Genomic DNA, 27,778 nt, shown 5'->3' with positions numbered 1-27,778 from the left:
CTCCACTTCTAAGACCTATATAGGTATTTCCATACATATTAATTTTTTAGCTGTACATATTAAATTTAAAAGTCGTATTGAGGTTAATATTTCAGATAAGTTGAAAGTATATACGGTATAACAAAGAATTGTTTTATAATTTCAGTCAGCAACTTGCCAATTAATGCAGAAAACAATTTTCTGTTTGTTTGTTGAACCAAAGATTGGCTTTTGTTTTATGTAATTTCACCTTAATGTTCAAGTATGTGTACGCAAGTTTCTTTGCCTGACTGGCTTCGACAATTTAAGTCACATTGAGGTTATTGTTTTCTGTATTAATTGATAAGTTGTTGATTGAAATTATAAAACAATTATATTTATATGTACATATTAAGGTACCTTTAGTACCTATCTTTGTCATTTTTTGTGATGCCAATATTTCAAATCGTATTTAACATCTTTAAATGTACCTACCGGTAGCCTAAATCACCACGCACTATCAAGTTTAGACCCTTGACCTTTCCTATTTCAATGGAGATCGCCTGTCGATCTTAAATAAGTAGTTTCATAAATATTAGTTTTGTTACAACTTCGTTTTATTTTGTGCCACACGTTCCTTTTATATCCTACCAACCTACGCCATGTATGAGGTTGTGTAAGCACCTCATCAAGAAAATTTAATTATCATTTTTTCAGCTACTGCCATGGCTCTGTATTTTACATGTTGGGCTGTTCTGACAGTGAGTACGGACTGCATCCCTGACTAGAAGCCAACCAGATCCAGTGGTAAGTCCACAGAGCGATTCTGTGATTTTGTTGCAAATTTTAGGGATGATAGAGGAGATCATTATGAATAACTTTCGTATAGGAATCCGTATCCGGAAACGTTTCATTTGGTAATTACAGAACGTGATGTGTGTGTAACCGGTATAATTAACATCTGGCAAAATAAATCTGCTAAAGCGGAGAATTCGGTACAGCAGATTTAACACGTGCCGTTACGATGATAACCAAATAATATGTTAGTGTCAATTAGACGCAGTGTTAATGATAAGAATAGGTAGGTTTTTATGAGGTAGATTAGTGACGAGTAGGCCCACTGTTTGTGATAAGGTTAGGTAAGATTTGATGAAAAGAGAGATTAGTGACAAGTAGACCCACTTATATTGAATAAGTAGGGTTTTAGGAGGGGCTAGGTTAGTGACAAGGTAGGATTTGCTAAGGGGATAGATTAGTGACAAGTAGCTCCACTGTCAGTGAAAAGGTTAGGTAGGTAGGGTTTGATGAGGGGATAGGTTAGTGACAAGTAGCCCACTATCAGTGATAAGGTTAGGTAGAGTTTTATGAGGGGGATAGATTAATAGTGACAAGTAAGCCCACCATTAGTGACATGTTTAGATAGGATTTGATGAAGGGATAGGTTAGTGACGAGTAGTCCCGCTGTCAGTGGCAAGGTTAGGTAGAGTTTGATGGAAGGATATGTTAGTAACAAGTAGTTCCACTGTCAGTGATAAGGTTAGGTAGGTTTTGACGAGGGAATAGGTTAGTGATGTGTTTTGCGCAAAAATAATACAAATGAATGATAGGTCCATTATTTTATGCAGTGGTAATATGGCAACTGCTGTATGGAAATATAAGAACCGATTTCCAGACCGTAGGCAAACAAGTCGAGAGGCATTTACACTTAGGCTACATGGATTTAGCTGGACATGGAAATGTTCTAACTTCTCGTGTACATAAAGATGGGCAATCGGAACGAAATTAAGAAATGAGGTCTGCAGTTATTAAGAGCACAAATGAATATCGACAGCTAAGCAGGAGAAGAACGATGCACGTCTTGAAGTTGGTCATTAGCCTATATGATGAAGGCGTGTATTAACGCTGTGCAGAGGTACAGGTAATCATCCGGTCATTATTGAGGAAGCTACGTATAGATTCGTTTTATGAAATGAACATAACGATGGAGAATATTTAAGTTAAGATAGGACAGAGTTTTAAGCGTGCTGAAATTAATCAGTGATGTAATTTGGAATATATCTAGTATTATATGACAGGCAAAAATAGTTCACATTGTCAGCATTGTATAGAAATAGTATTTTGTAAATGATGAAGATTAAATTTAAAGCAAATTCATAAGGCATTATTACAATATCGAGGGCATCATACCAGAAGGGCGTATCAACAAATACAGCGTTAGTGAAATATTTTAATTGAAACTACAGTATATATATTTCAAAACGTTTGAGAATTGCAATTGACATGAGGAAGGATAAAAGAATGTACTTTGTTACATAGACAAGGATGGAAAAAAATTATTCTACATTTAAATGGCTCTAATGTAAAGGTGCAGTTTTGTTGATACGCCCTTCTAGCATGATGTCCTCGACATAATATCAGTATTATGTTCTACATTCCTGCAGATAGGCTTAGTTGTCTGAGCATTAAATTAACTAGCTATATAGTCCCATGTTTATATCTTTTGATTAGAAGTTACATCTTTTTTTTTTCTAGCACGTTTTTATAATCCTTCACTATCTCAAATAGCTTAAGTTTATCTTCAATGTAATAGCCTAGTTCTGATTTATGATTCGTTTTGATTTACTCATTTCTTTATTTAACTCCGCAGGCAAATTAGTGACAATACGAGGTGCGTCTATAAAGTAACTTTCCCACTCGTCCCACAGCTAGCAAACCATACGTTGCGCGAAGAGACTGCGTGTACGTGATAGAGTAATGTCCTGGCATGGCGAATGCGCTAGCGGAACTTCCCGAGTGCTCTCAGTAGCTTCGTTTCATTGATTAAAGATGGACGCTCCTATTCCAGCTCCCGCCGCGTGTGAAGTGCGGTCAGTGATCAAGTTTTTGAATGAACAGGGCATAGTGCCAATTGAAATTATCGTCAGTTGTGCCAGGTCTATGGGCCTAACGTCATTAGCAAGCAGATGGTGCATTGCTCCACAAGGTCGTCTGTGATGATGGTTGGCCTTCCACTGCGCTCCTCGTCATGCACATTTTGGCGTCCTGCTGAAAATTGTCTATAGCAGCAACGCTCATGATGTTAGGCCCATAGACCTGGCACAGCTGACGATAAATTTCAATCGGCGCTATGCCCTTTGCATTCAAAAACTTTATCACTGACCAAACTTCACACGCGACGGGAGCTGGAATAGGAGCATCCATCTTTAACCAATATAATGAAGCTACAGAGAGCACTCGGGAAGTTCCGCTAGCGCATGCGCCATGCCAGGACATTACTCTATCACGTACACGCAGTCGCAACAAATGGTTTGTTAGCTGTGGGACGAGTGGGAAAGTTACTTTATGGACTCGCCTCGTATATTCAAAAAATATTTAAACAATTACGCCTACTGGTACAGTATTGTGATTGCACTTTATAAACTAAGCACCATCTGGAAATACTGCCAATATCTGCCCCAACTCGGCTAACTATGGTATAGATAGTCTTAGAATAAAAGGAACGTCATACAACATAGTACTCAATTTATTTTAGAATTAGGCTATTTCACGAATAACTATTCAGCTATTTCCCTTGAAATTATTCAAGTCTGCTTCACAGGGAGCTTTACCTGAAAACTAGCTTGCATAATATATGCGTAACTGTAGGTACGTTAACACAAAACCACAATTCCAAGTCACACAGAGTTTGTATGCACTCGATGTGGGTCTCTGGAGTCTCGTCAGTCCATTCGAGTTGTATTTATATAAGGGAAAAGAATTGAGACGATGTCGGGTGGAGTTCCTAGATAGCTCAGTCGGTTGAGAGCTGGTACGTTCAACCAGGGGCCCCGGAACAATTTTTCTCTTGAAATTATCCAACTATTCAAAGATTTATTCCGCTATCGTAAACTGGGCCTAAGACAAATAAAATCACATCGTGTAGTCTGTATTAATTCACTTCTATCACTTCAAATATTGTTGTCGCATAAAACCAAAATATTGTATTACCTAACAATCTCAACAATTTCAAAGCACGTAACTATAGTAATGAACGTTATGTCAAAATTACACATTTTAAAATTCCAAGAAACGAAGTGCTAGTTATTTCGGATACATAGTGATTCATGAGGATTTACCACCACTTACGAAGCTTATTTCCGAAGACATACTGAGAAAAAAAAAGTCATATAAACATGTGTCCCAATCTTAATATTTTCGAAGTTACACTAATTTAAAGTTGTTAGTAAAATACCTTTTTTCTTTAGTTTTAAGAGTAAAAGAATATTACAAATGGAGAATGAACTATTCGGAAGTATCATTTTTTTAATTGGCTAGTGTTCTGAAGCTAAAAATGTGTTATTAATTGCTTTGTACAGATTGTTTTTCAATTTTTAACTAAAAATTAAATTCATTAATAATTATTACAGATTATACGACTTTAGGAACTTGATTCTTTACAGTTTAATTCTGCATCCTAATGTACAATCTTAAAGAATTTACAAGAGTGACATGATTTGTAACAATAATTTGTGATAAATACGTAAGAAAAATGTGATTTTGTAGTTAAAAATCGAAAAAAAAAAAAATCTGTACGAAGCAACTATGGAATTCACAACACATTTTTAGTTTCAGAATACTAGCTAATTAAAGAAATGATACTCCTGAATAGTTCATTCTTTATCTGTAATATTATTTTACCCTTAAAACTAAATAATAATGGTATTTTACAAAAAACTTCAAATTAGTGTAACTCTGAAAATGTTGAGAATAGGACTCATGTTTATATGACATCTTTTGCTCAAAATGTCTTCGGAAATATGCTCCTCGTGAATCACCCTGTATAATATGCGACAAAGTATCAAGCAAATCAAAGTTGGTACCGTACTTTAATTTTAAGCAAGTTAAATGAACATATGTGAAAAGCATAGTATAATTATGTAATTGAAGTACCTATGCTAGATGTTCTTTAGGCGAAATGTAGTGTGGCAAACGTCATGGAATCTGTATTTAAACTACATTGAAAGTAAGTCGATACCAATTAATATCAGAGATTTTTATGTGGGTAAACTGTAAACTTATAAAATCTTCTGCCTTATAATATCAAATTGAAACCGATATTTAGACACAACGCTTGAAGAACAGATTTTGAAACCTTGGGCATAGTCTGTGTATTAGACTGTGACCTTGGGTGGCAGTTCCCCTACCTCTCATAAGTCACAGGGTTTTCGTTTAAACTGCAGGCGGAAGGAAAGAATCCCTAGCAACAGCAAATACACTACAATGCAGTACATTTATCATAGCCTACAGAACGGTCTGTTAACTCTATAGATGCAGGCGAATTTGCTGCTGGTGGTAATGAAAATGGGATATCGCGCTGATAGCGTCTGCCACTAGTACCAGGAGTAGAACGGCTGGTGGTGATGGTGGTGCGGCCTGCTCTGGGCCATGAAGCCCGCAGGGGTGGCGTGGTGGCTAAAGCTGGTGATGCCGGCCGCCGCGGTGCTCGAGTGGAGGGTGGGCGACAGCGAATGATGATTGGAGTTCATCAGACCTGCAGGCGGCGGTGTGGTCATGTTGCGGTGGTGATGGTGATGGTGGTGCGGCTGGGCAGATGCGGGCGTGGTGGTCATGGAGGGCCAACTGCTGCTGGGGCTCAGTGTGGGTCCCATGTCAGTGGTTGGTGGGCCCGGCTGCTCAGCATCGCCTGAGAATAGTAAGAAATTAATTAGCAGCTTCAACAAGGCAACACAAATACAGATGGTGTTTCACGTAATATTTCAAAACAACAATTTTTGTACCCATCTGCGCCTCTGCCTACTTTTTGGTGATTTGGTGAAGAATCTAGTTCTGATAGGTCGGATTCTGTATGGTAGGATGGCATGAATATGGAAGTAGATAGGATGAAGATGGTCATAATGGCAGCGAAATGAACCCAGGGTCCGGTGCTAAGTTACTCAGCATTTGCTCTTATTGAATTGAAAGAAAACCTCGAAAAAACCTCAGCAAGGCAATTTGTCACAACCGGATTCGATCCCGAGCCCGCTAGTTTCGCAATCAGTCACGCTGACCACTGCTCAAAAATGGTGAACATTTCAAAATTATTCAGTTTCTTTATGATGCTGCGAGTGCTACTGTTTATAGTTTATTTTCTTTACCTATTTAAGAGATCAATATAAATTATGAAATGTATTAATTCGTATTTAAATAAGAAGAAAAAATGCTGTTCTGTATCAGATATAGACCTATACCGGCACGTAGAATACGTCAGCCAATTTCGGAAATGAAGCTGCAGTTGTGTTGGCTTTAATGTTTTATTTTTATTTCAGTTTAGAAGTAGAGAGTATGGGTTTATTTTTATTTTTTTTTTTTTACTTTATTGGGTTATTTTACGACGCTGTGTCAACATCTAGGTTATTTAGCGTCTGAATGATATGAAGGTGATAATGTCGGTGAAATGAGTCCGGGGTCAGCACCGAAAGTTACCCGCATTTTCTCATATTGGGTTGAGGGAAAACCCCCGGAAAAACCCTCAACCAGGTAACTTGCCCCGACCGGGATTCGAACCCGGGCCACCTGGTTTCGCGGCCAGACGCGCTGACCGTTACTCCACAGGTGTGGACGTATGGGTTTATGATAAGAGAAGTAACTAATGAAGGATGTGCAATATTACAGGGTGGAAGTGAAATAATCCTGCGGATTTTCAGAGCGAATAGAGTAGCTCATGTATGTAACACAAAAGATAACGCCATATTGATAGAAAATTCATAGTTTTCTCAGAAAAAAAAAGTTTTCTTTCTTTTTCCAAGTATTTAAAACCCTCTTATTCGGTAACTATTGCGAGTACGATCATGATTTTTGACCATATCGATAGAAAACGTGTCAGTAGATTTACTGCCATGTAAAAGAACTCCTGCGGGACAAAATTCCTGCACATCCGGCGACGCTGATATAACCTCTGCAGTTGCGAGCGCCATTAAATAAAACATAACATTTTTTTCGATAGAAAATCTAATGAATAATCATTTATCCCTCTGGTGTATTTCAATAGCGTGGGCGTTTTTCGTGTAAATTTAATTTAAAGGCCACTATTTTCAAGCCACTGACTGATGCAATCAAATTGCAACGATGTAGCCAGAGAGGATGGTGGAAGGTATTCACGTAGGGAGACAGACCTGAGTTCGTTGACCTCTACATCTCTATTACGAGAAACAGGACTGTGTTAGCGACGATGTTGCCAGGCTGCTGAAACTTCCAATTTAATTTTCTAGTTAACCATACATTTAAACATAATGTAGGTTTTCTATCCATTTAAATGTACAATATCGTCCCTTTTAATCTGCAGGATTATTTCACTTCCACCCTTTATATTGTCTCTTGACGCGACATTCCGAAATGAGTCCCAGCTCATAACAATTGTTTTCATTATGATTCAAAATGTATCGTACGTGTCTATTATCACTTTAATGTTGCAGAATTCGTGATTACTAGAGGCCGGATTTTTATGTAATTACTAGGGACGACACTTTGTCCCAGTTCGCCACGAGGTTCACTGGTACTGGTGTATAGAGTACCTGTGTTTACTAGTTGATACGAGCAGCCCAGCGACAGCATGCGACTGTTTGCTGGTACAGATCGGCGGAACGAAAATGCAACGTTTCTACAGGTTACCACTGCCATGTAGTATGTATGCGCGTAGCATCTGCCTTGATTAGTTACATGTTTACAATAATATTACTTACACATACACATATTTACAACACCATATACAACAACGACGAGTTAGTCAAATTACACACAAGTATTTGCAATCGAGTTACGTACATTATTCTGATACAAACTGTAGTCCGTTACAATATATATCAATGTGCATTTTTAAGAGTGAAAAAGTGAAATTGCTTCTGTTTTCACTAAAAATATGCTTGTGCTGGGAGAAAGTTCGCTCAACATCGCACGATGTTATACATAGCTGCATCTCAAAAAGATTAACAATAATTGCAGTTTATTTTTTCTAGTATTTCCGATGTCAACAAAAATTTCTTTTCCGGCTCATTGGAGGACATCACTCCTACAACAACGTGAGCTACTTATCGTCCCACAGCATCCGATGTCTCATTTTTACATACTAATATTTTGTTATTACCTAGGCCTATAACTGTTCGAATGGGTTCATAGCTTTTCGTATACAGACGATAAATAGGTTGTGCGCATTGATGTTATACTAGACAGTTTTCTAGACGTGTATTTTCCCAAAACCGCTGAAAATGTGGATTACTGAGCTTGCGTATTGGACTACTCGCCGATACCATCATCTCGCACAAATCATTATAAAATTCAAAGTTTGTAAACCGAGCAGATGAGAGAAATAACGGCAAACGTTCACTATGCTTTTTCGTTTCACAATGCTTCTGTAAATCTTAACGAACGTTTACGTTCAGTTCTGTGTTGCACACTTTACAGCTTATGTTGTCGCCCTCCACACTAAAATACTCACTTCCAAACGCAGTTGCAATTGCATTCAGTTTAGACTCTTGTCTGACTGCATTGTATTATGTTTACACTACTGCACACAGAGTCACGATCACAACCACCTTGCCATTAAGTGACAACGGCATCAGTAGGCCTAGTATTTAGAATCTATAGGTAAGCCACTACAACGAAAAACAAGCAGGCAGCGGCAGAGAGCAGCATAGGTTCGAATCCTAAACAAATCAAACGTTCGTAGATTCGTTCTCCGGTGCAGCACACACAGGTTGCCCTTTCCTGTCACAGTGCAGTACCTTCGAACCCATGGCCTCCGTGACGTCAATATAGGCAAGCAATAGCCAACCTAAAATCCGTCCATGTTGGGACAAAGTGTCGTCCATGGTAATTCCATGTTGCATTCCTTTACTTGTAGACTACTGAAAATGACAAATGTCGGCGATTTGTGATTCTTATATGGTTATAGTTGAGTTTCATTTTACATATTTTTACATGTTCTTAGTAATATTACATATATATATATATATTTTTTATACATATTACGTAAAGAATGTAACATTTTTGTACATATCTAGTCAGTTATTGAGTTTTTAATTTTTTGTATTAAATTCGTTTCATTTTTCAGAGTAAAGTATTCAATTTTCTTTCATATATACTTGGAGATAAATCTTGATGTCCCTGTCCCATAACACCACCTGAAGGGCCGTCTTTGTTCTCACTATAGTACATGATGCTGGTAAAGAGGGAGAGCCTGGAATTGACATCGTTATGTTCTGTTCACAACTATAGAAAATACTTCAATTTCTGAAGCTGGCTTAAGAGAATAGTTGTTTTAAAAATAGAATAAACATAAAACTGGAGGTTCCAACCCTTTATCTGTAAAAAAAAAAAAACAGTAGTTCGGAGTGCCTTAACTCTATACATTTGCACTAATGCTTTCTCAGAATCTGGGATGGTCAGGTGCGCAGGTCATTTAACTTTGTTACAAATTTAAAGTAGGCTATTAGCGAGGGATTTGGATCGGGTGTTAGACAAATCAAAATACCATTATGTGTGTGACACAAAAATATTTTTCTAGGAAATCTTAGGCACAAGAAAGAGCATAGATTGTGAAAGAGACAAGTTATATTTGCAAACTATACACTGGGGTGGAAATGGCAAATCGACTTTCCAGGCTGCATCCTCCCACTTCAACTGACCAATTAAATTGTTACGACATTTTTGTGAATTTAATGCATTAATAAATAATGATTTTAAATTACATATTTTATTAATATTACGTATTTAATTACGTATTTCACCGATATTTACTACATTTTTATGTACATATTTTGCTCTTTGATATTACATAAAAATCCGGGGCCTAGTGATTACAAATAAAACGAGTGGTTGCACAGACCTGTAGCTATTCTCGATGACGAGCTATAACTGAGAGAGACTGCGCGGCACTAATAATTTTGTACGCAATTTCAGCGCCCTCATGTCCATAAAAATCGCAGTAAGGAATGGAATGAAATCTACGGGAGAGAGCACTATGACCCAGCACTGCGATCCGCTACGATCTATTGCTCTAACCCTCAAGTTAGGCGCATTCTCAAACCCACACCCGCTAACTACAATAAAATTCGCTGCGTACCCAGATTTCGAGCAGGCGACTCCCCCCACTTCGTCTCTAGGTCACACCCCTCCGTGTATTGCCAGCCGGCGATCGGGGAATGCTATGGGATGATGACGAAATGGTGACGGAATAATGTAGATGTCTAATATGGGGAAAAACGGGAGAACTCTGAGAAAAACCCCAACTGTAACTTGTTGTCTACAAATGTCACTATGGATTTTAAAATCTCAGACCTGACCTGGACTCGAATTCAGGCCGCCTGCGTGACAGGCCGGAAGTCTAGCCGCTAAGGTACCCCGCAGGGGTAAAATTTGGGTAGGCTGTCCGAAAGTTTTGTTTGTAAATATGTCGCTGATAGAATTGTTATTTTCTTGTAAACTATTGAAATTGAAGAAAAATTTGATCGTGTACAAGCAGCTTTCAAAACTAAAGAATATAAAGTCAGATGGATCAACAAGGAACGACATGGCAGGCGAAATTACTGTACCTTTTAAACCTATATCTTTATTAAATTTGAAGTGGATAGGGTGCATTCATCTGTGTGAAATAAGGGATAGGTCACAAATTCATTTTGAGATTTGAAAGATCTCGGCGTAAAGTTGCAACTGACCTGTAGAAGTGGGCGGCACGGTGCCCATCAAAGTGAGACCCGATGGAGTCGGGGGCAACTGATGCGAGGAAGTCTGGTAGTTCATGGTGCTGCTACTAGATGGCGGTGGAGATTGGTTGAGATGGTGGTGCGAGGCTCCGGTATGGTGCGAGTGGGGTCCACCCGTGGACATCTGAAACGAGACAAGAATCGTGATTAATTGGTAGTCCATTAACAACTACGCCTCCACTTCATTAGCATATCATGCAGTTGATAAACAAGGTGATCACGAAGCTGTACCGGCACTCACGGATCTTATTCTTGGGGTCGCTTTGAACGATATGTTCACGTGAACAAGGGTCTGATTTGCTCAAGGCAGTGGTGCAACAGTTTGAATGTTACAAGAAGCAGTTTTTGTTGTTTAGTCAACTGTCCGAAGACGAACCTCATAAATGACATCGATGAGGTAACTAAGCCAGGAGAAGCAGTAAGCGTTGTAAAATAATATTATAATAATATTTGACGCAGAAAAAAGAAACATCACTGTGCTGGGGGAAAAAACGGGGTTTAGTATTTACAAAACATTAGTAATATGTCCGTCGTTATCTTGTTTAATAAACAGCATTCTTTATGCGACACGATGCCTCGCATTTTACAGACATGGTATTTGAATATTCCAAATTTCTTGCGAGATAGCATTTTTCAGTTCCTGTGAAGTTGTTGGATGTGCCACGGAAACTCGTTCTTTAAAGTAACCCTTCAACCTAAAGTTGGCTGAATTGAGATCTGGAGAACGTGAAGGCCATATTGTTGGAAAGTGCCTACTGATACGATCACCGAAGATCCGTGTAATTAATTAAGGCGTTCCTGGAATATCAACTTAACTTACATTACGAGGTTTTTCCGTTTCAAGCATATATTGAATTCTTTATAACACAACAACACATCTCGCTCCTATTATTTCACTCTAACAAACATAGCGCCGTCTAGAAACATTTGAATGTCGTCCTGCGCAATGCTGTTATAAGAGATCTAAAATGTTCGATGTCCTATATCTCAAATGCAAGATTTTGCAGTTAAGTTCGTGTTCCAGAGAACGCCTTTTTTTACAGGTGTGTAGATGTGGGACGGTGAGTCATCATCGTGCATGAAAATTATGTTTTCCAGGTCGTGATTCCTCTGTCTAGGGCTGACGATGTTCTATAGCATATCGTCGTTGTTCCTGCAATAACTCCTATTTGACATATTTATCGATTTTTAGATTTGTGCTCTATTAAATAACTTAATCCCTTCAGGCCTGATGTATGTACATTATAGTGTACATTGTTTCTTTTTTCTTTTTTGGAATGTCTTCGATACTTTTTAATATTTTGAAAAATTCAATGTGATAGAAATGGAGAATATTATTTTTGAAACATTTCTGAATTAAAAATAAATTTAAAAAATTTGGGGCCCCAGGGATCAAAATTGTCCCTAAATTTTGATTTTCTGTGAAGACTTGATTTGGGAATTTTGGATCCCCAGAATGATTATGTGACCAGTTTTTTTTTTTTTTTTTTTTTTTTTTTTTTCAATTTTGTTTAATATAAATTCAGGTCTGAAGTTGTTAAATAGTGATACAGCAAATAATAAAATCTCCTATATGTATTATATTTCTTTGTTTCGAAAATGTAAGAATTCACAGTCTCCTATGTACGGCTGCCATAGGATGAATAAACGTGTTTTTCTTTCCTACTGAAAGATTTTATATTTTGCACATAGGAGTTATTGCAGGAACAACGACGATATTGTAGTAGCGCTCCACGTTTTCTGTGAGAGTCTATAGTCTATATTATTTCATTGTTGCGTACTTTGAAGACGTATAGACCAATGATGAATTGCGAAGCGAAGCCACACAATACAGTGAATTCAAATCGTTAAGCTCTTGTTGAATTAAAACCGGTCCACACCTGTGGAGTAACGGCTAGCGCGTCTGGCCGCGAAACCAGGTGACCCGGGTTCGATAACCGGTCGGGGCAAGTTACCTGGTTGAGTTTTTTTTCCGGGGTTTTCCCTCAACCCAATATGAGCAAATGCTGGGTAACTTTAGGTGCTGGACCCCGGACTCATTTCACCGGCATTATCACCATCTCATTCAGATGCTAAATAACCTGAGATGTTGATAAAGCGTCGTAAAATAACCTACTAAAAATTAAAGCTGGTCGTCATTTTCTGACCAACTTCTGCAATTACTTGTGTTAACTTCACTTTTAAGAAAGAATTGTGTTTCGTCTATCCAGAAAACTTTGTCCAGCCAATGATTATTAAGTTTAATATCTACTACTACAAATAATAAAGCAGAATCATATATTTTCCGCATTTCACTTTGAGTGCGAACGTTGATTTTAGTTTATAGCCTATGAGTAAAGACTAAAATGTTTTCTCAGAATTCTCCAAATCGTGTTATAACTCACTTGAAGATGCATGGATACCAGGTTGCCACTACTAATTTTCATTAATAGCTTCGTAAACGAGGAAAAAGCGAATCGAACGGCTATCACCACGTTTCGTAACGAACGAAAATTGAAGCGTCGGCTGGAACAACGTTGTAAGTTACAAAATTTTCATTCGGCGTGTTTCCGTGTAATAATATTGTATGCCATGTTACTTTGCTATACTCCTTGGCTTGCAACTGTCCATCAATGCAGTACGTGAAATTTGTCCACTCAAAAGTTTCCTACCCCATAAGAACAACGTTGTATGTGTACACATTTTTGCAGCTCCTGTAAATTTTACCAAATGTAACTTATAACGTTGTTCCAGCCGATGCTTCAATTAGCTTAAATATGCATTTTCATTAAATTCAAGCCCCGCGACCTGGGACGGTTCCATGTTAGCGAGACTACAAATTTAATTTTTTTATCGTTGCTTCAATCTCATAATGAACGGTAAACACTGTTGAATTTGGACGCTGACAATTTATTGAATTTAGAGAATTTTAAAAACTAACAATATAAAATAGGCAGGCAAGACTTGCAAGCTAAGAAAAGTCCCTCAGGCAATCTCTTTCCTGTTAATCTCTGACACAAGCAAAACAAGGAAGATGAGAAAAATCAGAGAAAATGATAAAGTTAAATTTAATTGAAATACCCTTTAAAACATGACTCGTTTCCACGGATCCCTTTCGAATCACTCGCGGACTACAGGTTGGGAACCACTACTTTAGACTATGAAGGGCTAGAGCACTATATATATTTTGTTCAAGATATATTTTTTTTTGTCTAAAACTGTTAGAGCATTCGTTAAGATTTATTACTGATAGAAATCACATTTTTGTAACCAAAGTACACTTTAATGTCCGATCCGGAAGCGCATGCCAAACCGTTCGATCCGAGATTACGTCGTGCTCGGACCGGCCCCCAGCTCATCTTCGCTACCGACCGCAGAGGTCGCCTGCGGGTCAGGCTCCATCCAGGTCTTCTCGGGGCCCTCCCGTCCTGTTCACACGCCGCGGTCTTACTTAACGGTTGATTGTTTACGAGTATGGGTCGGTCTTCGCAGAGAAAGCGCGTCAACTTGTGCGGAAAGGTGTGAACGTGCCACGCTCTAATGCGCGCATGACGTCAGCAAGCCACCCGCCGGAACATCTTCCTGTCTGAGGCTTCGATTCTTTTTATTTTCTTCTTCTTCCTTCCTTTCTTTTTTCATTCTTGTCCCCACTGACTTAACAATTTACTCATCTATTATTTCTATCTTCTCCATATGTCTCTTTCCCCTTTATTTACATTTGTATCTTTCGTTGTCGCTCTCTCTTCCACATTTTATCTTTTCCACTCTTGTAGCTTCTTCTGGCTTCTCTTTCTTCCTTTTCTTCTTTCCATCTTTCTTTTCTTTTTTCCTTCTTTCTTTCCTTCTTTCCTTCCTTTTTTCCTTTTCTTCTTTCTTTCCTTCTTTCTTTTCCTTTCTGTTCCTTTCTTTCCTTCTTTTTTCTTTCCTCTCTTCTTTCTTTTTTCCTTTCTTTCTATTCCTTTTTTTCCTTCTTTTTCCTTTCCTTCCTTCTTTCTTTTACTTTCTTTACTTCTTTTTTCCTTTCTTCTTTCTTTCTTTTCCTTTCTTTTCTTATTTTTTCCTTTCCTTCCTTCTTTCTTTCTTTCCTTTTTTTCTTTCCTTTTTTCTTTCTTTCTTTCTTTCCTTATTTCTATCTTTCCTTCCTTTCTTTCCTTCCTTATTTCTATCTTTCCTTCCTTTCTTTCTTTCTTTCCTTCCTTCCTTTCTTTCTTTCCTTCTTCTTTTCTGCATTATTTTCTTTATTAATTATTCATATCTTCCATTCTTTAATTATTATTTTCTTTTTTTTTTTTTTCGTTTATGTCTTTATTCTGGGGCGCAAAGGTAACTGGGATTTTCCGATCTCTGATCGGGTCAAAAACCCTGATAGAACTGATATTTAACCCTTGTGATGATTTTCGGAGACCTGATTAGTCAAATTCACTCTCTTCACCTCCACGCTGGGACCTCTGGGGTCTTTTAATGAAGAATAATTGTTTTCAGAACTTGGGAGAGGTAATAATAGGAAAAGGAAAAATGAATTGCATAAGATTTGCTGATGATAGTCTATGGCGTTGTTAGCAGGAGAGAAGATGATACTAAGGGATATTCTACTGGAGCTAAATGACAACTGTGAGCAGTATGGAATGAAGATAAATTCAAACAAGACGAGGATCATGGTTAGCGGAAGAAAAATATAGAAGATAAACTTGCGAATTCGAAATGAGGTAGTGGAACAGGTGGACAGCTTCAAATACTTGGGGTGTACTGTAAGTAGTAACATGAGCTGCTGCCAGGAAGTCAAAAGGAGGATAGCAATGGCAAATGATGTTTTTAATAGGAAAAATGAACATTTTCTGCGGACCTTCGAAAAAAGAACTAAGAAAGAAACTAGTGAATTGCTTTGTGTGGAGTGAAGCATTTTATGCGACAGAAACATGGACATTACTGCGAAGTGGAGAGAAATAACTATGGTCCGTCCCAGGAATCTGTAGAGTAGAAAGACGAAACAAGACCTATGCGAAAGTGGTATGTGGGAGGGCTAGAGCCAATGATCGTTCTGGGGGGAGGTGTTGGTTGAACGAAGCTAGCAATCGCTTGCAGGGAGGGAATCATTTTTATCTGAACTCTGCTCTACCTTCTACCACGAGCATCTTACCCCTTAATGGTCTCGAGCTGATGCTGCCCGTAATACACTCCGGCACAGGTAGACTCCGCCCCCATATGCGTTAAGTTACTGTACAGATTCCTGGGACGGACCATAAAATTGTTTGGAATGTGAGTATGGAGAAGAATGGAGCATGCGAAATGGACAGACAAGAAATGAAGCTGTGCTAGAAAGAGTGGGTAAAGAAAAAATAATGCAGAAACTGATCAGGAAGAGAAAAATAAATTGGCTGGGTCACTGGCTACTGAAGGATGCACTGAAAGGAATGGTGAAAGGGAAAAGAAACTCGGGGTAGAAGAAGATATCGGATGTTAGATAACATTAAGATGTATGCAGAGTATTATGGGGATAAAAAGGAAGACGGAAAATAGGGAAAATTGGGAATGCTGGGTTTGCAGTGAAGGATCTGGCCTTAGGCAGAAAACGAAATTATCCAAAAAATCGTAAGCCTACTTCTACACAAAATGTGATGTAGGTTATATTCTGCGTCAACATTGTTCCTTAAATTCGTAAATGATTCCCGTAAGAACTTCGTATAGTTATCATCGCTACAAAAGAAGGTGAGCCTCACCTGAGAGGGGAGGATCGGCGCTGTGGAGGGGTAGGTGCTGGCTCCGATGGTGGTGTAACTGGAGGCGCTGGACCCGCGCCCCTCTCCAGGGGCACCGCTCATAGCCCCCGCCGTGGCTCCAATGCCCTGCAACATGGCCGCCTGGTGATGGTGCGATGAGTACAGCGCCGTGGAGTGGTGATGCTCTGACACTGCGGAGAAAATTAATATTGACCCTCGTTATTTTCCAGAGACTAACTTTATGGCCGGTGTAGACGGAAACAAAGTGCAAGACACATCAGGTTACATGTATGACAATAATAATAATAATAATAATAATAATAATAATAATAAGTGTCCACACCTGTGCAGTAACGGTCAGCGCGTCTGGCTGCGAAACTAGGTGGCCCGGGTTCGAATCCCGGTCGGGGCAAGTTATCTGGTTGAGGTTTTTTCCGGGTTTTCCCTCAACCCAATACGAGCAAATGCTGGGTAACTTTCGGTGCTGGACCCCGGACTCATTTCACTGGCATTATCACCTTCATATCATTCAGACGCTAAATAACCTAGATGTTGATACAGCGTCGTAAAATAACGCAATAAAATAAAATAATAAAATAATAAAAAGTCAATCCCACTAGAGGGTAAATCTGCCCAGATATTGACGGGAGATCAAGACTCTTACCTTTAGTCTACATATAATTGGCATTAACAGCAGTAGGAATGTCAGCCCTACGTGTTCGCCGTCTTTATTCCCTGGTGGGCTATAGTTCGTACAATTTTCTCTTGTGCAGTTCCGTGATTTCTTTGAACGTTCGCATAACAGATTTACAACTTCCTACCCAAATAGCTCTGAACCAGTTGCCACATTCCTAGCGATCCTTGACCGCCCAACGACTACTACTGAAGTTTATTCATACGACGTGGCAACTCTCCCTCCACGTGGAAATAAGGGGAAGATATCAGTTTTTTCTAAACAAGGATTATATAATAGGCGAATACAATATTTCTGTTGCAGTAAACAAAGATATTTATTTATGACAACCAATTTGTAGATAACGGTATAGGGTCAGTCGGCCAAGACTTAAGGTTGGTTCACAATAAACCTGGAACGGAAACTACAACGAGAACGAGAACGAAAAATGTTTTAAATGTATTTAAATGTGAGCATTCACAATTGACGAGAAGTTTGCGGAACCCGGGAACGGGAACGGAGAGTTCGCCATGTTTTAACTTTGCTGTTCTCGTTTCTGATCACAGCCTACTAGATTCATTCTGTTGTCATCAAAAAGCTATTTGGTCGTCGTATATTTTGTAGTAAGGAGGCCCTGACATAATTTCTTGTCCATTCCTTGCTTGTAACTAACGTAGGAATTCAGTAGAATCATTTTCCACATATGCAACGGTCCACACCTGTGGAGTAACGGTTAGCGCGCCTAGCCGCGAAACCAGGTGGCCCGGGTTCGATTTGATAAAGCGTATAAAATAACCTACTAAAATTTAAAAAAAAAAAGAAAAAAAATATATATATATGCAACGTGCATATGTGACCAGACTACCACGTGAATTGAATTCTTAAATATTCCATGTTTTAAATTTCGAAGTTGGTTAACCTGTGTTTATGTTGACTGGCTTGTACTAATGAGAGAATGCCATTGGTCAAGTATACAGAAATAACATCAGAAGACGTAATATCGACTTTACATATCGTTATTGACAGACATATCGATATGTATAACAGTTTACGTTCTCGGTTTATTGTGAATAAAAAATCTTCACGTTCACGTTCTCCGCTTTCCATTCTCGTTCTGGTTCTCGTTCCCGGTTTATTGTAGACCAGCCTTTACATTCTACTTATTTCTGTTAGATGCTGAGTAAACCTTAGAGCCACAGTTTGGCCGGAAGGAGAGAGAATCGAGCCCTCGACCTTCCGGCTTTGAACCGTTATGGCTTAACAGAATTGCTACCGCACGCCCTATAGGCTACTACTACGGGCGAAGGTAAACTACACACACTTTTCTGGTATATTTTTTCCATACCTTTGCCATACACTTGTGGTACGTAATCTGCACACACAACAAAACCTAGGTGGTAGGGGTCGTATGTAAACTGCACACACAGCATAACTCGGGTTATTTTTTTAATAAATGACATATAAATCGAACGGAATGTCAACCAATGTTACGGGTGACAAGCACAATTGACTTACGCAGCTTGTGATGGAAGGAGAGAGGTACTGTAAGAGTTAGACTTGGACGGATAGTTACGCAGCAGTTCAACATAAAGCATTGGCTCTTGAACACAGTTTATAAGTAATATTCATGCTGTAATAAACGTTGTATGGAATGAGGCCAATGCCATTGGATGTAGATTCCACCTAAGTCAATTTTGACTTCGTCAGATTAAAAATATGCTTTCATAAAGAAATATAAACGTGATGGCTAAAACTTATATCCAGTCTACCATTTTTAAACCCACATGAGATTTCCGACTGTTTTGTATCTGATTTAGTGGTCATTAAGCCACAAGATGAAAGACTAGATAACTTTCGTGACTATTTAGTAGACAGCTATTTAGACGATGAGGCTGCCTTTCCTCCTTCAATCTGGGCAGCTAAAAAGAAAGCTTGCAGCATATAACTAATCAATGTCTGTGCGTATTTTCATATTAGATTCAACAACACATTTTACTCTGTTCATCCAGATATTTATACTTTTACAAATAAGTTAATTGAATTTCAAATAGACACATACGTGAACATTCAGGGGATATCTACTGCTGCAAAAATTAAAAATAAGTGTTCCTTAAGGAGGAAAGAATAGAGAGAAATATAAAATATTTTAATGAGGGGCATATATCCCCAGTGGAATTCATTAAGCGAGCAAAATACCACCTACCAATACAAATTATTGGTTAATACGTTAATATTGTAATAGTGAGTATGTTGAAAGTAAATATATGCCATTGTAGCGCTGTGTGCAATTTACATCCTGTTTTTATTACCTGGATTGTTTACGTGTGCAGATTACATATCCAAAATCGGTGTGTGCAAATTACATGTGTGTAAATTATCTTCTTTTAGGTCATATACCTGAAACGTGTGTGCAGTTTACTGCCCCCGACGACTACTACTACTACTACTACTACTACTACTACTACTACTACTACTACTACTACTACTACTACTACTACTACTACTACTACTACTACTACTGGTGCTGCTGCTACTACTACTACTACTACTACTACTAATAATAATAATAATAATAATAATAATAATAATAATAATAATAATAATAAGTAAATGTAATGAAATTTAAAATACCGAGATTACTTACGAGTATGAGACGATCTAATTATATCTACATGAATATATGAATTCAATATTAGTTTAACCTATAAGGGAATATGATCTAAAATTGCATATTGTAGCTTCAGATCTTGTAACTACTAGAGAACATAATATGAAACAGAAGAACGCGATAGGGCGAATGTTTTTGATATGGAGAATGAAGAACCAAGAGAGAAATAAGATTGTAACCTTTAGTGTGAGCGGCAGTCCGCACACCTTTCACAATAGCAGGGGAACAAAAAGCGCGGCACAAAGAAAAACCGAAGAATAAATGAGATTGTGGCTACCGGCTGCGGGGACAGCACGCTGCTCTGCTGTGTGAAAACATTTACTCCTTGTGCTCGAAAGAAAAAAGTCACATTAGGGGAACTGGTATAGGCTGCTATGGAAGACTACTATTGAAATGGCATGAATATAACGAAATTGTCATACATTCATTCTAATTCTAACTTCCCAGTGTCTACTAATTAGTGTATTTTTTTTGTAAAGGATGCTTGATACAGTTTGTCAACTGTTTCGTATGCTTTACCTTACCTCATTTGAATTTTTTAAAAAACTGTAACTTAGCAGATGGGGTGAACAAAGGTTTCACCAATCATAAAACAGATCCTGCTGAGTTGATTGATATCCACAATAAGTAAGATTCTTTTATCTCAGTTGGCAATAATTAAACTCTGGAGTGACAATTTATTTATTTTTTGTCTGATACCCAGGGGCAGGTATTTATTCAGATTAATTTTATCATTTGTGTTTTTTAGTATTGGTGTCGGCGGAGATTGTTGGAAATTGAACTCTTGGTAGAGATTAATGGAAATTTTGGAAAATACAATTATTTTGGATTCGGAGTATTAACTCAGTAAGAATGAGCATAATCATGAAAGGTTCGTTGGATTCTAGTAAAGGTGCGGTATGGCCAATACACGATATTTGTTGGATTGAGGCTATATTTAACACACATTCCTTAAAAACGAAAAAAAAAAAAAACTTGCAGCCCTCAAATTAACACTTATTAATAAAATGCTGAATTCTATCAAATTCAAGTGAAAAAAAAAATCCGAAAAAAAAACTCAGAATATGAAATTCGCTATAAAACGACGCAATAGTAATAATTCGCGAATGTGTTCATATTTCGCTATTTTCGCGATTTGTCGTGATTGTTTTATCCGCATATTATTATTCAGAATCACTTAATTCGTAAAGATTAGTCAAGATTGTATATCTGTTATGTGGTGATTTCCGCGACCTCCATAAATACCCGGCCCTGCTGATACCATTTTCTCAAACTATTTGTTCAAATTGTGGAACTTCAAAGACGATTGAAATTATCAAATAACGCATACTATTCATTGCTGAAAGTCATGAAAAGTAGAGACTTGAATACTGTGTAGTCAAAATAAAGCTATACAAAACTTAAATAAGAACAGTACATACATGGTGCCTCTCAGGTTTGAAAGGAAAGTATTTAGGAAAATATTTGGACCAGTTCATGTTAGAAGACAGTGGAGAATAAGATATAATTGTGAACTTTGTGATATGTTTAAAGAGCCTAACACTCTCACTTACATTAAGCGAAAAAAGGTTAGAATGGGCAGGACATGTACAGACCGAGAAAAATGGGCTGCATAATTTTACGAACTTCCAGATACAACGCATTGCGCATGTGCAGTAAACAAGAACGCCTAAATGTATGCCAATTGTGAACAGTCTTGCGAAGCTGTTGCCTAAATTTAGGAGGACTCCTACCAAGACTCCGTTCACATTTTATTTCCGTATCTGTACAACGACTTCCTCTTGATCGAATACCTAGGAAAGTTCTCAGAGCAAATTTCTCTGCAACCTGAACACATGGAAGACCGAGAAAGAGAAGATGAAGTCAAGGAGGATGCTGCTAAGTTTCTCCACTGTCGAAATTGGAAACTAGCTGCGTAAAATATGAATGGATGGAGGCAGAAACTGCAGGAGGCCAAGAATCAAACCTGAACTGTAGTGTCATTGGATGAATGGATGGATTTGTCAAAACTTAATGCAAATTTTATACAATTTTTTATTAATAGTTTGACATTGTAGGTGAAAGCTTTTTTAACATGGAGTCTTAATTATTGTTTTTTTTATTTATTAATGAGCATAATCATAATCATGGTACATAAGTTGCAGACATAACTATGAACACACGAGGAGGCGGCTGATTTATGAACGATTGGCGGGTGCTTGCTTCCAACCTGGGTACCCAGCGGACCTTAGTAATTAGTTAGTGTGGGTTCGAAATACTCCATTCTAGAATGCACAATTGGGCTAGAACAGAACAGGAACCGTTGGAACCATAATGACAATTTTTATCTTTCACAATCGAAGAGTACAGAGGCAAAATCTGATAAGTCACATTTTACTGTTTTTACAGGAGAGTAAGTTAAAAGTTTCAAGACCCATTCAATTCTATTGTCTTTGGGTTATCATTCTTCAAATTTATTTGGACTAATGAGGTTGTTATTCTGTACAATTAAACTACACAAATCTACACTACCTAAGATATTACATTACATCAAAAACCGATAATCGATCATTATTCTGGACTTATCAAGCTTTTTCTCCTGTGCTCTTCATTTTGTCAAGTTATTTTAATCAGATGAACATAGTATATTGGTTATATTTTCATTGCAAACATTCTGAAGATTGTGAGTGTTAGTAATAGTCGTTTTTCCACTCAAACTTTGGTAGGATTTGACCGGAATCTAACACTAATTTGATCGTGTAAGATAGACTACCGTTCAATAACTGTAGAGTTCTTCTTCCGCGCATTTTCATTTTGTCACATTTGAGTCTTGCAAAACCAAACACTTTTCTGAAAATATTTCCATTGATTGTACACAAATTGTGTTACGAGCTCATAAGTGATCTTATCACACTTGTTCCAATTACTAGACGGTTATTCTTTAAAGAGCCCTGTCTTGCCCAAGAAGTGTTAAGCTACTTGTACACTTTCAAAGTTTTCTTCTAATTTAGTACTTCACAAGATAACTTATCAGAAATTGATCAATAATGAAAATGATATCTCAAAGACTGTTTCATATTGCTAAAGATTTGACAAGTTTTAAGATATGTGCTTCAAGTTCATTGTAGGGCCTACCCTATATAGGCTTGCCTACCAAATATTACAATATAAATATGTAAATCCTTTAGAAAATAACTAGGCTATGCAAAACAATATTTGTACTACTTAACTTTACGGTACCCTAAAACGAAGAACATTACGATTATATACTGTTTTAAAACAAAATATTTACGATTAGTGTTGTCTTGGATAAAGGTTAGGATCTTCTTCATTAAAAATACATGTATCGTTAACCAAATATTCCTTTAATTATGATATATCTGAATTCTGCTCGTACATCTTAAGAGCCGTTCCTACTAAGGACGGAAGCATACTGCATCGGACATTCTGTCTCGGACAGGACGGTTTTGTCTCAGACAGTTCGATGTGACGGTGATTGCACGCATTGTTATGAGGCTGCAGCATACTGCATCAGACATTCTGTCTCGGACAGGACGGTTTTGTCTCGGATCGTTTAATATGATGGTGATAATAAGCATTGTTATGAGGCTGCAGCATACTGCATCAGACATTCTGTCTCGGACAGGACAGTTTTGTCTCGAACCGTTCGATGTGACTATGATTACAAGCATTGTTATGAGACTGCAGCATACTACATCGGACATTCTGTCTCGGACAGAACAGTTTTTTCTCGAACCGTTCGATGTGACTGTGATTACACGCATTGTTATGAGGCTGCAGCATATACTGCATCGGATATTCTGTCTCGGATAGGACAGTTTTGTCTCGAACCGTTCGATGTGACGGTGACTACACGCATTGTTATGAGGCTGCAGCATACTACATCGGACATTCCGTCTGGGACAGGACAGTCTTGTCTCGAACCGTTCGATGTGACTGTGATTACACGCATTGTTATGAGGCTGCAGCATATAGCCTACTGCATCGGACATTCTGTCTCGGACAGGACACTTTTGTCTCGAACTGTTCGATGTGACTGTGATTACACGCATTGTTATGAGGCTGCAGCATAAACTGCATCGGACATTCTGTCTCGGACAGAATAGTTTTGTCTCAGACCGTTCGATGTGACTGTGATTGCACGCATTGTTATGAGGCTTCAGCATATACTGCATTGGATATTCTGTCTCGGACAGGACACTTTTGTCTCAGACCGTTCGATGTGACTATGATTACACGCATTGTTATGAGGCTGCAGCATATACTGCATCGGATATCCTGTCTCGGACAGGACACTTCTGTCTCAGACCGTTCGATGTGACTGTGATTGCACGCATTATTATGAGGCTGCAACATATACTGCATCGGACAAATGTTCCGGGACGAACGTCTAATGCAGTATGCTGGAGCCTCATAACAATGCGTGCAATCACAGTCACATCGAACGGTCCAAGACAAAACTGTCCTGTCCGAGACAGAATGTCCAATGCAGTATGCTGCTGGTCTCAGCGGAATCGAAACTAACAGAATTTTTCTTCCCTATGTAGCTATTTAAATGGAAGACAGTAGAAGCTGACGCACAGAATAGAATCGAAAGGAATTCACGATTTAATGAATAAACGTCACAAATCACCTACTAATAACAGACCTAGGCATATATCCCAATGTTTTCTATAGGAAAAGCCGTGGCCATTTCGTATAAATAGTATCATCTTATTTCGAGCTGCTTGATGATTATGCACAGGAAGATTAAAAGTTTTAGTGGATCGAGAACGTCTTCAAAGGATCCCGCTTGTGTAGGTCGGAGTCCATTAGTGGTGCTCATTACATCGCAAGTATGTGAATCCCGGCTCCCTGGCGAGAGAGCCAGCAGGAGACTGAGGGATGCGAGTTCAGTGCAAGTGGAGGCAGTCCCAACTCCAGACGTTACACATCATCTTGCAAAAGGCGGTCTCTCCCACAAATTTTTTTCTCAAAGTACAGAATTATTGTTGTTTGACATGAAGGCTTTGCTATGAGAGATGAGAAAATCTTTCAGACGTTTTTTTGTTTTTCTGCTTTTCTTTTTCTCTTCATCGTTGTCTTTCTGTGTATTACTTACATTGTTTTAGAACCTTTACAACTGTAGAAATTGTTGTGCTACAATGATTTTCTTTAAAACGTGATGAAATTCGTGAAAAGTTTAGTAATTCTTTGATACTATTAATTTTAGAAAATAATTTTTCACTCGAATAGGCAAAACCATTGTCGTACACAGTTTTTACAGGTCCCGTGGTACGGCTAAAGGCTGGTCCACAGTAAACCGGGAACAAAAATCAGAATGAGAACGATTGAATAACGCGAAAGTGAAGATTTTTGATTTGTAATAAACCGAGAACGGAAACGGCTATGCATGTGGGTAACGATATGTAAAGTCGATATTACGTATTCTGATGTTATTTGTGCATAATTTACCAATGGCGTTCTCTTATGAGTACAAGCTAGCCAACATAAACTCAGGTTAACCAACTTCAAAATTTATAACACAGAATATTTAATAATTCAATTCATGTGGCAATCTGGCCATATATACAAGTAGCATATATTGAAAATGATTCTACTGAATTTCAGAGCTAGTTAAACACGATTCATTAAGAAGAATTTATGCCACGGGCTTCTTGCTACAAAATATACGACGACCAAAAATAGCTTTATGATGACAACATAAAGAATCTAGTAGGCTGTGATCGGAAACGAGAACGGCAAAGTTAAAACTTCCCGAACTTTCACATTCCCGGGCTCCGGCAGGCTTCTCGTTCATTGTGAATGATCGCATTTAAATATATGTATTTTAATAATTTTTCCGTTATTGTTTTCGTTCCCGTTTCCGGCTTAATGTGTACCTGGCTTACAGGGAAATATAAATAACAAAAACATGACAGTGTGTATAGCAGTTAGAGCGCTACTTTTAAAACCTCATTTTTTAGCATTTTAGTGTCCGAAATCAAATAAGAAAACAATACATACTAGTTACGCAAAGGTTTCTGGATTTTTTTTAAAAGACAGAATGAAAATTCGAGTCTTTTGGTCGTATTAACTTCCCAGTGGTCTTAACCCAAAATAAATTTACAGTGAAATGACGATGCATGTGTGCAATGTAATTCGTCATACAGTTGGTTGGCAGTACAGCTTGCTATAACTTACTGTTATGGAGACTGTCGTGCCAGCAGGTGCCAGTTGCGGCTCAGTAGACAGACACGCTGTTCCTGGTAACTGGACCGTCACGGCGCACTCATCGTGAGAACTGCGATCTTCCCTTTCATATAGGCTGGGAATATAGCATGCATGCCTTCTCGGATTGACTTTGTGTCCGCAGTTTCCTCATTTTTTATTACGTTCCATTAACTTCTGTAATGTGCCTCTTAAGAAGTATTTTACTGTACTTTCTCATTATGGGATATATGAAGAGAAAGTAGGCATATTGCTGAAAATCCATAGATTTTGAGATTTTTACGGAAATGCATCCGAAATTTTCGGCGCCGATTTTTCGTCACCATGTGATTTCGTCACATATTACATTTTGCCACTGCAACATTTTGTCACCGATTCACTTTTGTCGCCGCCATAATTTGTCATCAAATCACTTTTGTCACCACCATATTTTGTCACCAATTTAATTTCCTCATCACTATTCGCTATCACAATTTTTCTCCCTTTCCTGTCGCTTTCGTTGATGATACCTATATAACAATGATACGTAATATAGAACCTACTACTTCATTGTATTCGTATTGTTCATTTAGTTTCCAAGGATATATTAATTTTTTGGTTTCGAAATCTTTACGTTACAGGATTCATTGTGTTCATATTGTTTATTTCGTTTCCAAGGATACATTCATTTTTTTGGATTCGAAATTTTCAAGTTACAGGCTTCATTGGTTTCAAAATCTTCAAGTTAAGGTATGGCGGAATTATTTCGATTCGTAAAAAGTAATAGAGCAAGAAATAAGTTAATCTATAATTGACATATGTAGGCCTACACAAAGCACAAAGTTACAAAGATCGGGATTGTATGGAGGTGTGATCAGCGCGACATTTGTAATTCACTGATGACTATTTCCTCAGGTAAGAAAACCATTATAAAAGAACCTACAGAGCATTCGAACCACTCAGCAAATTGGGGTAGAATTGGAGCTGCGGAATGTGTAGAAGCAATGAAAGCTGAAGTTAGAACTTCAGCGGAAGCTATGTCATCTATTTTACGACAAACAGTACAATTATTATTTTGGTGACGAAATCCCTTAAGTATAAAATATTATGTCAAAATGTATATGATGACGAAATATCTTCGGTGACAAAATCTCCTCAGTGACATAAAACATTACAAAATGTATTTGGTGGCCAAAAATTAATGACGAAAAATAGGTGACAAACTGTAACGGTGACGAAATTTCCGTTTACGAAATGCTCTAGACCCCTGCAGCATCCCTGGTAATCCTGCTAGAAAGCGGGTTTGATGGTTTTCTGCGTACATCGGTTTCTCCAAAACTGTATCTCCGGAGGTCATTTGTATTCATTAGCTACAAATCAATTTAGTCTACCCGGAAACGATGCCTATTAAATGTAATACGTTTAGTAAAAATGTGATTTGAGAAAATTTGTATGATTGCGCTTTAAATTACAATGGAAATAATAGTATAGATAATTCTGTATTTATATATCAAATACTCTCAAAAGATTTTTCTTCACTATTTTCTTTTACATATTATTTGATATGCATAGCGTAATACTCTGATAAATTGACTCAGAGATCTAAGTAATGAATATGAACTATAGGACTGGTGTAGAAGAAATCGCAGTACACAAAACAATTTTTGGTAGGTAAGATTATAATAATTCTTAAAATATTTGTCTCGGTGAAAATATCGAAATGTTTTTTTAGCATCACATTAATTTTTCTTATACTTAATCGTATGATGAGAAAGTCCATATGAAAGTTACGAAAGAACTTCAGGACTGTTTGTACTGTACATCAAATATAGGTGACTTTGCGGCAGCGGTACGGAAA

The 27,778-nt window shown here is 37.9% G+C and overlaps 1 protein-coding gene and 1 long non-coding RNA gene across 2 annotated transcripts in view; one reads left to right on the top strand and one right to left on the bottom strand.

Moving 5' to 3' along the window:
* Nucleotides 1-678: 678 nt before the first annotated feature.
* LOC138695375 (uncharacterized) overlaps nt 679-27,778 on the top strand; it is a 112,505-nt gene continuing 85,405 nt past the window's right edge. The window contains exon 1 of the long non-coding RNA XR_011331141.1: nt 679-765. This is a non-coding gene — a long non-coding RNA (uncharacterized lncRNA). The remainder of the gene's footprint in view (nt 766-27,778) is intronic.
* The window catches only part of LOC138695364 (protein gooseberry-like), a 213,486-nt gene continuing 186,466 nt past the window's right edge, over nt 759-27,778 (bottom strand). The window contains exons 6-8 of the mRNA XM_069819785.1: nt 16,391-16,581; nt 10,647-10,818; nt 759-5,641 (exon numbers count right to left, since the gene is read on the bottom strand). Coding sequence (XP_069675886.1) covers nt 5,328-5,641; nt 10,647-10,818; nt 16,391-16,581 — 677 coding nt within the window. The 3' untranslated portion in view covers nt 759-5,327. The remainder of the gene's footprint in view (nt 5,642-10,646; nt 10,819-16,390; nt 16,582-27,778) is intronic.

The sequence above is a fragment of the Periplaneta americana genome, chromosome 1 (genome assembly GCF_040183065.1).
Source record: "Periplaneta americana isolate PAMFEO1 chromosome 1, P.americana_PAMFEO1_priV1, whole genome shotgun sequence".
NCBI classification, from domain to species: domain Eukaryota; kingdom Metazoa; phylum Arthropoda; class Insecta; order Blattodea; family Blattidae; genus Periplaneta; species Periplaneta americana.
The sequence above is the reverse complement of the archived record's forward strand: the minus strand, read 5'-3'. Positions and strand labels throughout refer to the sequence as shown.